This window comes from Martes martes (genome assembly GCF_963455335.1).
Source record: "Martes martes genome assembly, chromosome: 12".
Lineage (NCBI taxonomy): Eukaryota > Metazoa > Chordata > Mammalia > Carnivora > Mustelidae > Martes > Martes martes.
The window spans coordinates 11419588-11431382 of NC_137900.1; the positions used below are offsets into that span (position 1 = coordinate 11419588).

Consider the following 11795-nt stretch of genomic DNA (forward strand, 5'->3'; position numbering starts at 1 on the left):
TAATGAGCTTCCCCAGGAAACAACATTTCACAATTCTTTGCGGGGGGAATTAAGTGCATCCTGTGTGACTTACAGAAGAGGACTCTTGGAAGTTTGCACCTGGTTTCCTCTGGACTTCGGCCCATGTGCCTTTCCCCTTTGCTGATTTTGCTTTGTATCCATTTGCTGCAGTAAATCATAGCCACAAATACAACTATATTTTGAATCCTGTGAGTCCTCCTAGCAGAATCATTGAATCTAGCAGTAATCTTGAGAAGCACCAGCACACCCTACTTTTCCCCATGGGGCAGATTGTTATTTTCCTCAAATGGGTGTGGCACGGGTGGTCATCCTCCATGATCTTGCAATGCAGTTTTGACACTGAGAGGCTGAGTCTTTATCACCTCGACTAGAGCTGGGTATACCGTGACTGCAGTAGAAGTGATGCTCTGTGACCTTGAAGGCCAGGTGATAGAAAGAAGTGTAGCTTCCTCCTGGTTCTTTCTGTGCCATTGTCATTCTCAGAACCTAGTCACCATGATGTGAGAAAGTCCAAGCAGGCCCACGGAGAGGACCTGTGAAGTTGTTCCAGTCAACAGCCCAGCTGAGGTCCCAGCAGACAGCCAGTATCAACCAGCAACTGGGGTGAAGGATGTTTCTAACCCCAGCCTTCAAGTCACTCCTGGCTTTCAAGTCTTCTCCGCTGAAGCCTCAGACAACGTGGAGCAGAGGGATGCTGCCTTATACCTCTTCCAAATTCCTGACCCAAAGAGTCTAGAAATGGGTATTGTTTGGTACTGCTTTCTGTGGGTTGACCTGTTACGCAGCAGTAGTAACTATGACTCTAAGACGAGGTCCAAGTATATGGAGAAGGGGAAGTGACTTAGCATCCTGATGCCAGAGGGCAAGAGTAGGATTTTGGTGTCCGCTGTTGTTTGCCTCTTCTGGTCTCTGGGATGATGTCCCTAGTTCACCCAGCTGCTCTTTTCCTTGCTGGCATTAGTGGCTATGGTCTGTGGATGTTGAACTGTTCGTCTTTTTCTGTTTCCCCCCTCTTTCTCTCTGGGTTAGGTTGGAGCCCACCTGGCTTGCTTGGGATAACTCAGTCTCATTTCCTCTCCCATTGGTATTGTAGACCCCACAGAAGACTTTTGCGACTCCCATCAGCCCCAGCTCCTGTGTTTAACTTTGCAGCTTCTGTTAGTAATCACCTTGCAGATTTGCCACAGGATGCCAGAAGGGACTCAGAGTCTCCCTCTGCCTGAGCATGCTTTTCCACCAGCCTGGGTGTGGTTGTACTGCAGGCAAATGAAGGGGCAGCTTGAGATGCTCAGTTTCGAGTTGTCAAGAGGGATGGAGACATTCTTATGCCTTTATGCCATTACTCTCACTTATCTCATGCATTTCTCTCTATCCAGGTTAGAGGGACTCTGCCTGATTTAAAATCTTGGAAAGGGAAAATTGGGAAATATGTTGGCTCTTTCTGTCATCCTGCTTTTCCCTTTTCCCTTATTTTCTGATTCCTACATTTCCCCAGACTCTTCCTTGTTGTCCTACTAACCATTCCAACTTTTGGTTAAGCCTTAATGCAAAGGATATTTTTCCCACTTATTGAGAGAACTCTGTGGTCTGAGGTCTTCCAGGTTTGCACATTGATATTCTAAAGTCCTCAAGTCTGTGAGTTGGATCACAAAGGCTATTATCATGCTGAAAAATCCTATTTTGCATGTTAGAAGCTGATATTACTTTGCTTTTAGGTTGCCATTTTTTCTGAAACAAACTGTGATCTCACCTTGGGCAAATGGATGGTTACACTCAGAAAGGGCAAAACTATTTATCATTTGGAGATGATTACCGCCTGTATACTTGGTTTGAGTGACACACCAAATTACTTGTTTGTTCAAGACTCCCAACATCTCAATTTGGCCTTGGGTCTCAGCTGCAGTCAATATTATGGTCCTTCAAAGCAAAATCTTGGTGCAGCTGCTTTTTTCTATCTTGTGCCTTTTGTATTAAACTTTGAAAAACGTACTTGCTCTGCCTCCTTAAAATAATTATACCTTCTAATAGTTCCTAGTAGTTTGTTATCCTGTTTTGTTTGTTCATCTGTTCCATATTTGCATCCTTCTAATTCCCGATCATATGTTTAGTCACAAATTCATTGCTTGCCTTTACTCCTACTATATAAATGTGTCCTACTTCCTAGTTCTGACCCATTTTTATTTTACTCTGATTCTCAGTACCTCTGTTAGGTCCCCCAATAATGGGTCCGTGATTAAAGGAGCGAGACTGATATAAAGCGAAGGTCAAGCAAAGCTTTATTTCGCGCCAAGCATCAAGAATCTAACCGAACGTTCGGGGACGCACCTCTTACAAGAGAGGGCGACCCTTCTCTGTTTCACAGACTAGCTTTTAAGGGCAAAGGCCATGCGGTCGGGCCTGGCCATGCACAGGTGGCCAATGAGATTGTAACACACACAGGAAACTCCACAGTGACGCTAGGTGACCAATTGAGTTATAATTTACCCTAGTAGACATTTGACCCAACCTATCACCTTGGTTGATTGGGGTTGGTTGGTTGGGGTTGGCGCCCAAAAGGCTCCCAAAGGGTGGGGCCCATACTCCTTGGTAACTAGGGAGACAGTATGCATCCCCCCACTGATCAAATACCTCCACCTGGCCTGACCCACCCTTGTATCTGGGCTTTGTTACCTGGAGCTGGTTTCTGGGACTTGTTTTAAGTAAGTCCCCTGGGGGAAGGGGAGCAGGGACAGTTTAAGGGTTAAATAACAAAGTTATTGTTTAACCTCAATGGAAGCCTCTGGCTAAAATAAAAATATAAAATAGGTCCTTACAGTGATGGTGATTGTCATAGGTTAGATTCTGCCCCTACATTTTGGAGTGGGATCAGTTACCCAAATTGCATGGCCGTCACGCAATGTGAAGTGGGAGAAGTAGATTCAGGGTGAGCTGGAGTCACGTTTCAAAGTTTGCGTGAGCTGATTATGCTCATGTCTTCCCAACTCAGTGTTCACTGACCTTGCTTTGGTAACTCAGTCATCCATAGTGATGAAATTCTAGAACCTAGGTGAGGTTCAGTGGGGTGAGGTCCGGAGCCGATGACCAAGAAAGAATTCTTAAGACATCTTTGGTGCAGAATGGTGATTTATTAAAGCACGGGGACAGGACCCGTGGGCAGAAAGAGCTGCTGTCCCATTATCCCGAGGAGTGGCTGATTATATAATCACAGGAGTTGGGTAGGTGAGAACAAAGGGGATGATGTTAGTCTCTAAGGAATTTTGGAAGCAAGGTCTCCAGGACCTTGAGGGGCTAGCTATTGTTGGGAGAAAGGTTATTTATTACTAGTAGTAAAAATCTTCTTGTGAGACCCTTTAGATGTATATCAGTGGGCCATATGCTTGGGAATGATTCTCGACACTATCTTGGAGATCTAGAGATAAAGTTTCACATTTCTCCTATCAAGTGTCCTTGTTAGTGAGATTTGGGTTTAGAAGAAATTTAACTTTATTTAGGGCTTGAGGAACTGAGTTATTTGCCTCTGGAAATTGTGCTATTGTTAAGATAGCTTCTTTGTTTGTAGATCTCTAGGACATTGGTAAACCAAGGGAGACTCCTGTTTTGCAGGATTGTGATCTCTGCAAGTTAACTATTTGTTTCTCATTTATGGCAGTCAGGGGTGCCTGAGGAATGTCACGCATACTACCAAAGGGAGGGGAGCAGATGGAGAGGGGGTGCAAGGTGCCAGCTTTTGCTTTGTCCTCAGCCAGTCTCCCGCTCCCTCATGAATAGCAGGAATATTTATGCCATATAAATTGTCAAATATCACGAGTAAAGTTTTGTGGGATTTTTTTTGGTAGGGAGCTGGCTCACCAATGCACCTCTGACAATGGGAGGGACTTAATTCCATATGTGTTAATAGGAAACAGTCTCTTAACTAGTTTTCCTAACTTCAGGATTGCTTACCCCTACTGCCCACTTTTTAAAAATGATAGCTTTACTAAGATAATTCACATGCCATAAAATTCACCCTTTTACAGTGTATAATTCAGTGATTTTTGTATATCCAAAGAGTCATAAATCATCAGCACAATCAATTTGACAACATTTTCATCACCCCTAAAAGGAAACCCCATGTGTATTAATCAAGTTTCTCTACAGAGAGAAGCCATCTATATATTTGGAGAGAGAGAGACAGATTTATTATAAGGAATTGACCAATGCAGTAAGGGGGCTGAGAAGTCTCACAGTCTGCTGTCTGCAAGCTGGAAACCCAGGAGAGCTGGTGGTATAATCAGTCCCAGTCTGAAGGCCTGAGAACCACGCATACCAAGAGCAGGATAAGATTTATGTCTGAGCTCAAGCAATCAGGCAGGAAGGGACTGAGTTCTTATTTCCTCTTCCTTTTTCTTCCATTAAGGCCCTCAACTGAATGGAGGTTGCCCACTTACCTACACTGGGGACGGCCAACTGCTTTACTGAGTCCACAGATTCAAATGCTGATTTCATCTAGAAACACCCTCACAGGCACAACTCAGAAATAATGTTTAGCCAAATGTTGGGATGACCCGTGATCTAGTGAAGCTGACACATAAAATTGGCCACTGCACCCATTAACAGTCTCTCCTTATTCTCCCCTTCCCCCTAGTCCCTTGCAAAGTTACTTTCTATCTCTGTAGACTTGCCTATTTTGGACCTTCTGTAGAAGGAATAATGCAATGTGTATTCTTTTGGTTTAGTTTCTTTCGCTTAGCCTATTTTCGTGGTTCACCTGTGCTACAGCATCTGTCAGTATTTTATTATTTTATTCTTTGTATTGCCAAATAATATTTCACTGTGTGAATAGACCACATTTCGTTTATCCACACCAGTTGATGACTTGTGAATTCTTATTCTAATTGTAATTATAGTTCTGGAATCTGGTCCTTTCTACCTTTAGTCTTCAGTACCTTCTTGCTGCCAGAATCCTTTTCTTAAAAAACATCACGTTTAAGCTTGTCACTCACCTGATCAAAATAAATCATCCTGTCTGCTTAGGAGATGCTAGAGGAACACATCAACCCTGCATTTGAAGCTTCCTTCTGTTTGACAGAAGCTGGCCTAGGAATGAGCAGATCCTGCTCCCTGTGAGCAGGTGGGTTTGGCCAGTAATGCCCAAATCTCATCGAAAGGGCCTCTCTACTGGACCAAAACCAACATACAAGCCCCAAAGAAATTAGACCCTGACTATGAAAAACAAAAGCCCAAACTATAGAAAGAAACGTGGATGTAATGTAGTTTTACGATTTTGTCATTTGTATTTCTTTTCATCTCTTACTTATTGAGGATTTCATGAGGGTACTGGAGGGACAATGGATCTTAAAATTAGATAGATAGTTTGAAGTCCTGGCTGAATTGCTTAATATTGACATTCTTTAAATCCTTTTTCTCTGAGATTTTAAGCAAATTGTCTTTTCTTATATGTAAAGAGGGAGCAATAATTCCTATGTCAGAGTTCTGCCATGGATTAAAAGATATAAACACTCAACTACCGTGCCCAACCCATAATAGACAGTAAATCCATTGACCCTATAATTATTGTTATGGTTGAATATATGGTTAAAATTTTCAATTATTTTCAAAAAGGCCAATCTAAGATTAGAACCTATTTTGGTATTCTTTCATTGTTTTATAGTTCTAGTGATTTAATTTTAATATTGTGTTAGTGCTTTAAAATTAGTACCAATTTGAAGCAGAAATTAGATAATCAGTTCAAGGGCTTTATGTTCCTCGTCTACCATTACCCTTGATGTAATTTGAGAGAATCAATATTTCCTTTGGGAAATGGTCAATGAGAGTGCCTTGTTTTATCAAAACAGAAGCTTCTATGAAGTGCTTTAAGGATAAATACCTTAAACATGATGCTGGGTTATCAGCATTTCTTGGAAGAATGAATCTTTAAGTTTGGCATTTACAACTTGATAGCAACTACTAAAGATACAACCCAAGATATTACTCTTTGGAATGATTATAATTTATATTAACTTTAAAAAGTTATTGAATGGTAGTTAAATTATAATTGTTTTGGTCTTATATAGGTGATCATAAAATTTAAGTTGTTCTTTGGGCCAGTATTTATGGTTTTCAAAGTTTTACGTGCATAACAATTTATCTTTTTAGTTTTATAAATAGAACAACCATGAACTAGAGGCTTCTTTCAGAATTAAAGTATTTATAAATGTAGTAGCCATTTTTTCATTGAGACATTTGTAATTTGAGATATTAAGTTAATTGTGTGAAAATTAAACATGGATCATAATAAGACTAACATGTTGAAGATAAGCTTTTAGAAATCACTCATTTTTACATATTTTGGTCATTCAATATTATTTCTCTTTCTCCCCCCACCCAATAGGATTATCCTTGTCAAGATGATTATTCAATAGTCCACAGAAAATGCCGTTCTCAGTTCACTGATCTTGATGGTTCCAAAAGATTTGGCATCAACACTTGGCATGACGAGAGTGGGATTTATGCTAATTCATGTGTAAAACGAAAACTCTACCCATTAACTGGTGGTCCTATTATCCCTTTTTTAAAATAATCTATGGAATCAGATTCTCTAACTAATGAAAAGATAATGGAAGTAACAGTTGATTTTTCTATCCTAATAAATGCAATGGAAATGTTACTGTGTTAGGTTCCTTTAAAAACAGAATCTTATCTATTCTAGGCCAGCATATTATATATCCTTTTCATTAGCTGCTCTGGTATTTTCCAAAGTTTAGTATGTATACCACCGAGGGTGTACAACACAATTCTTGATGGTACTTGGTGGAATTTTCTTTTATTTATAGACTATGTGTTTATTTCAAATTTTATTAGGAAAAAGTACATAAAACTAGGACAATCTAGCTTATAATCGCTGAGGATATGGCTAATATTTAAAAAAATAGCTACCTTAAGTTCCATATTTAAGTGAATTAAAATATAGGTGGTGCTCAGATTTGACATGAAACCCAAATGACTGAAGTTTGGGCAATCCTGGCCCTATAGCGATGTTGGGAGGTGGGGTGGGGGAGATGTGGTGGAGTGGGGGATGTGCCTATTTGTAGACATTGATTTATCTGTAGTAGCCAACAGCAGTGTGGAGTGTTTATTCAGCATAGTGTTTTTCCTTACTTATGATAATGCTTTCTGAGTCTGTAGATAGGAGAGATGGAGGCAGAATCTTAGTGAAACATTAGGGTTTGATGGGAAAATCCGTCGTCTAATGTTAGATTTAGAAGAAATCTGAGCAGTAGTTTGGACTCACCATCCACGTTACAGATGAGCAAACAGAAACCCGCAAACGTTTAAGTAGGTTTTCCTCTTACATAAATAGTAGAGTCCAGGTGATCTTTGAAGTGTATTTGACCTTTCATTTAATTTCCTTTTTTTTTTTTTTTTAAGATTTATTGATTTATTTGAGGGCAGCAGGGTGGGGCAGTGGGGGAGAGAGAGAAAATCCCAAGCAGACTCCATGTTCTTGCAGGGCTCGATCCTATGACGCTGGGATCATGACCTCAGTCAAAACCAAGAGTCAGATGGTCAACTAGCTGAGCTACCCAGGCGCCCCAGACCTCTCATTTCTTTTGAGGATGGGTTTAATTATTTGGTCAGCCTGTGCTTAGATTTACTCTCATCATTTTTCTTTAAAAACTAAGTTCATGAAATAGCATTTCATGATAAATGCTAATTTAGCATTGCCTCCAACTCCAGCAAAATATGGTAAAGACCGTAAGCCTTATGAGTGAAGAAATGATAATTAATAAAGATAATGTGGATATACCAGGTAAGCATTCACCAGCAGAGTTTGACTATAATTTCTTGCTGCTTTAAATTTTATGTCTGCACACACACACACACACACACACATAAAAACTATAGATCCATATGTATGTATATTATATATAACGTTAGTTCTTTTTCTTATTTTTAATTGAGGTATAGTTGACATACAGTGTTATATTAATTTCAGGTGGGTGGGGTACCTGGGTAGCTCAGTGGGTTAAGCCTCTGCCTTCGGCTCAGTTCATGATCCCAAAGTCCTGGAATCAAGCCCCACATCAGGCTCTCTGCTCAGGAGGGAGCCTGCTTCTCCCTCTCCCTCCGCCTGCCACTCTGCCTACTTGTACTGTCTCTCCCTTTCTGTCAAATAAATAAATAAAATCTTTAAAAAAATAATTTGGGTGTGCAAATAGTTATCTGACAATTATATACATTGTGATATGCTCACCATGATAAGTGTAGTTACCATCTGTCACAATAAAGAGTTACTACAATAATTTGCTATCTTCCCTATGTTGTACTTTTTATTCCCATAACTTATTTATTTTATAGCTAGAATTTTGTACCTCTTAATCTCCTTCACCCACTTCACCTACATTCCGTGATTTCCCTCCCCTCTGGCAACCACCAGTTTGTTCTCTGTATGTATGAGTCTTCTTCTGTTTGTTGGTTCATTTGTTTCGTTCTTTTAGTTTCCACATAGAAGTAAAATCATATAGTATTTGCCTTTGTCTGACTTATTTCACTTAGTATAATGCCCACTAGGGGATGTTGTTACGAATGATAAGATTCATTCTTTTTTTATGGCTGAGTAATATTCATCGTGTGTGTGTGTGGTGTGTGTGTGTGCGTGTGCGCGCGCGCACGCGCCTTATATTCTTTATCTATTCATCTATCATTGGATGCTTCGTTTGCTTCCATATCTTGGCTATTATCAATAATACTGCAATGAACATAAGAGTGCATGTATCTTTTTTTTTTTTTTAAAGATTTTATTTATTTATTTGACAGATGGAGATCACAAGCAGGCAGAGAGGCAGGCAGAGAGAGAGGGGGAAGGAGGCTCCCTGCTGAGAAGAGAGCCTGATGCGGGGCTCGATCCCAGGACCCTGACATCATGACCTGAGCGGAAGGCAGAGGCTTAACCCACTGAGCCACCCAGGCGCCCCAAGAGTGCATATATCTTGTTGAATTGGTGTTTTCATTTTCTTTAGGTAGGTACCCAGAATTAGGATTACTGCATTATATAGTATTTCTAGTATTTTAATTTTTTCCCTAGTATTTTAATTTTTTGAGGATACTCCATATTCTTTTCCATAGTAGCTCCACTAATTTGCATTACCACCAACAGTACACAAGGGCTCCCCTTTCTCTACATCCTCACCAACACTTGCTATTTCTTAACTTTTTGTTACTAGCCATTCTGACCAGCATAAGGTAACATCTCATTGTGGTTTTGCTTTACATTTCCTTGATGATTAATGATGTTGAGTGTCTTTCCATGTTTCTGTTGGCCATCTGTGTGTCTTCTATGGAAAAATGTCTATTCAGCTCCTCTGCCCATCTTTCAATCCAATTTGTTTTGTTTCTTATGTTGAGTTGTATAAAGTCTTCATATATTTTGGATACTAACCCTTTATTGGATATATCACTTGCAAATATCTTCTTTTATTCACTAGGTTGCCTTTTTGTTTTGTTGATGATTTCACTGTGCAAAAGCTTTTTTAGTTTGATGTAGTCCCAGATGTTTGTTTTTGCTTTTGTTCCCCTGAACTGAGGAGCTAGATCCAGAAAAATATTACCAAGGCTGATATCCAAGAGTTTATATATGCCTATATTTTGTTTTAGCAGTTTTATGATTTCAGGTCTTACATGTAGGTCCTTAATCCATTTTGAGTTTATCTTTGTGTATGGTGTGAGAAAGTGGCCCAATTTCATTCTTTTGTATTATAATGTTAATTCTTTATATATTGCCTATTCTAGTGGATACCTACCTAGGATTACCTTTCCTTCCACAAACTGTAAATTCAAATTTTATCACCTCTAACACTTATTAGGGTATACAGTATACCCTATACAGCTGTTTGAAGCATGCAAATCTAAATACCAAGCTACTCATCATTTGAATTTTTTTGGTTTTGTAAGGAAAAAGTCTTAATGGCCATATCATTACCTTTGAACAATGCCTGGTACCTAAAAAATAAAACTAAATTAATCTGCTTTAAGCAGAAATTCTATATTGCAGTGACTAACACTACATTTTGCATAAGTGAGCTGAATGTGCCATGAGGGATCAACTTAGGAATCTACTTTGGTCTGGTTTAGAAGGAGAATGAAATAAGACATTGTATTTAAACTAGTCCAGTAAAATGGTGCATGGAAATAAAGATTACAGCAAAGATTCGGCCCACTCTGGTACTCAGGTGCCATCTATTAGAGAATGAATGAGTGTTGGATTGAATGAACTCTATAATATTACTCTGAAACCCAGACTTTTAAGTGTAAGTATTTTTTATTGTTTTGGATTTCTCTAGATAACTTTTTCAGTGGTTCATCTTGTCATTATCAAAGACTATCTCAAACAAGAAAAATTAGAACTTTGCTTTGATCATTGGAGAGAGTCTTCTTTCAGAAGTGACCATGCAGCCTTCTTGTGGGGGTCCACGTATGTTCTCTATGGGATTTCACCTGAGACATCAAAATAACTCTATCTCTTGTGTGCTTATAAAGTTAACATTTTGTATATTTATAACTATCAATATCTATCTACAAATTCGTTCCATGTTTTTCTTTTGGCCCTTGTGAACTGTTTTGTCAGAACTGTCGGTGTGAGCCCACTGTGGCAGAATGCAGACTGGGAGAATGCTGCTGGAAGAATGGAACATTGGTCGGGCAGATCCGAAGCAGATCTATCACAGTGGTGCTTCTTGAGTTAAATTTGCCCTACAGATAGGTTTTCTTTGGTCTTCACAATGTTTTTTTATTAATTAATCATAGAGAACAAACTGGGGGCTGTTAGAGGGAATGTGGGGTGGGATGGGCTAAATGGGTTGATGGGCATTAAGGAGGGTGCTTGTTGGGGTGAGCATTGAGGTTTGTATGTATGTATATAAGATTCATTTAGGATGAATCACTAAATTTTACCCCTGAAACCAGTACTACACTGTGTGTTAAGTAACTTGAATATAAATAAAATTAATTATTTAAAATAAAAATAATTTAAAAATTGAACCAAATTTTATAAATTAGGACATTTTACTTAAATATCTGGATTTCCATATCCTTGACAGATTGGCAGATATGGCAGCAGTAGGCTTCATTTTGATACAGCAACAATCAGCAGAGGTAAAACCTTCTTTAGATGGGGGCTAAGATCATCATTTTGCTGCAGTTCTTACCTCATATATGTCACTCATTTTTGGAGGTCTTGTGACCCTTTCCCTAAGGAGAGGTGGGACAAACATAAATTAATCAGTTGTGTGGTCGAGGAGAATGGGTGGTGGAAAAGTGGCTGCTTCTTGGTGACTAAGATTAGGATAGTGAAGGTGGAGGCTGAACCCTGGTAACAGGGACATAGTGAATCGGGTTGAGTTCACGTAGGAGTCAAGATCCTAGGTATGTGATGAAGAAGATAGAGATGGGGAGTGGGCCAGGGGCTTCACTCGATGTACAGAGAAACCTCAGACCCACCGGATTATCTAGAAATTCATCTGGTGATGGAGGAAGTAAGCATACCCGACCCAACCCCAGGCAGGGCCTGTCCAGCTTACTGGTTTATTTACAAAGGGAAGCACTGGATACCAGTGTTCCAGAAGCATAGAGAGAGTCCAGTTCCACTAAGACCCTAGGCAAGAGTGCTAAAATCCTTCTTATGGGAAAAAGAGTATAGGTGGTAGGCTGGGAGAGGTCACACAAGTGCCTAGCACTGCCTCCATCAAGAATAGAGCAGTAGGAACATTCCCCTACAGCTGTGCTGACCGGCAGCTGAC

At 39.7% G+C, this 11795-nt stretch overlaps 1 protein-coding gene across 2 annotated transcripts in view; it reads left to right on the forward strand.

Annotated features, from left to right (window-relative positions):
- The window catches only part of CFAP95 (cilia and flagella associated protein 95), a gene marked incomplete at its 5' end in the record, with an annotated part of 75044 nt that extends 68378 nt beyond the window's left edge, over positions 1-6666 (forward strand). For both annotated transcript variants that reach the window (XM_080819594.1, XM_080819593.1), the window contains one exon: positions 6392-6666. In XM_080819594.1, the coding sequence (XP_080675720.1) occupies positions 6392-6580 (189 nt within the window). In that variant the 3' untranslated portion in view covers positions 6581-6666. The remainder of the gene's footprint in view (positions 1-6391) is intronic.
- Positions 6667-11795: the final 5129 nt, after the last annotated feature.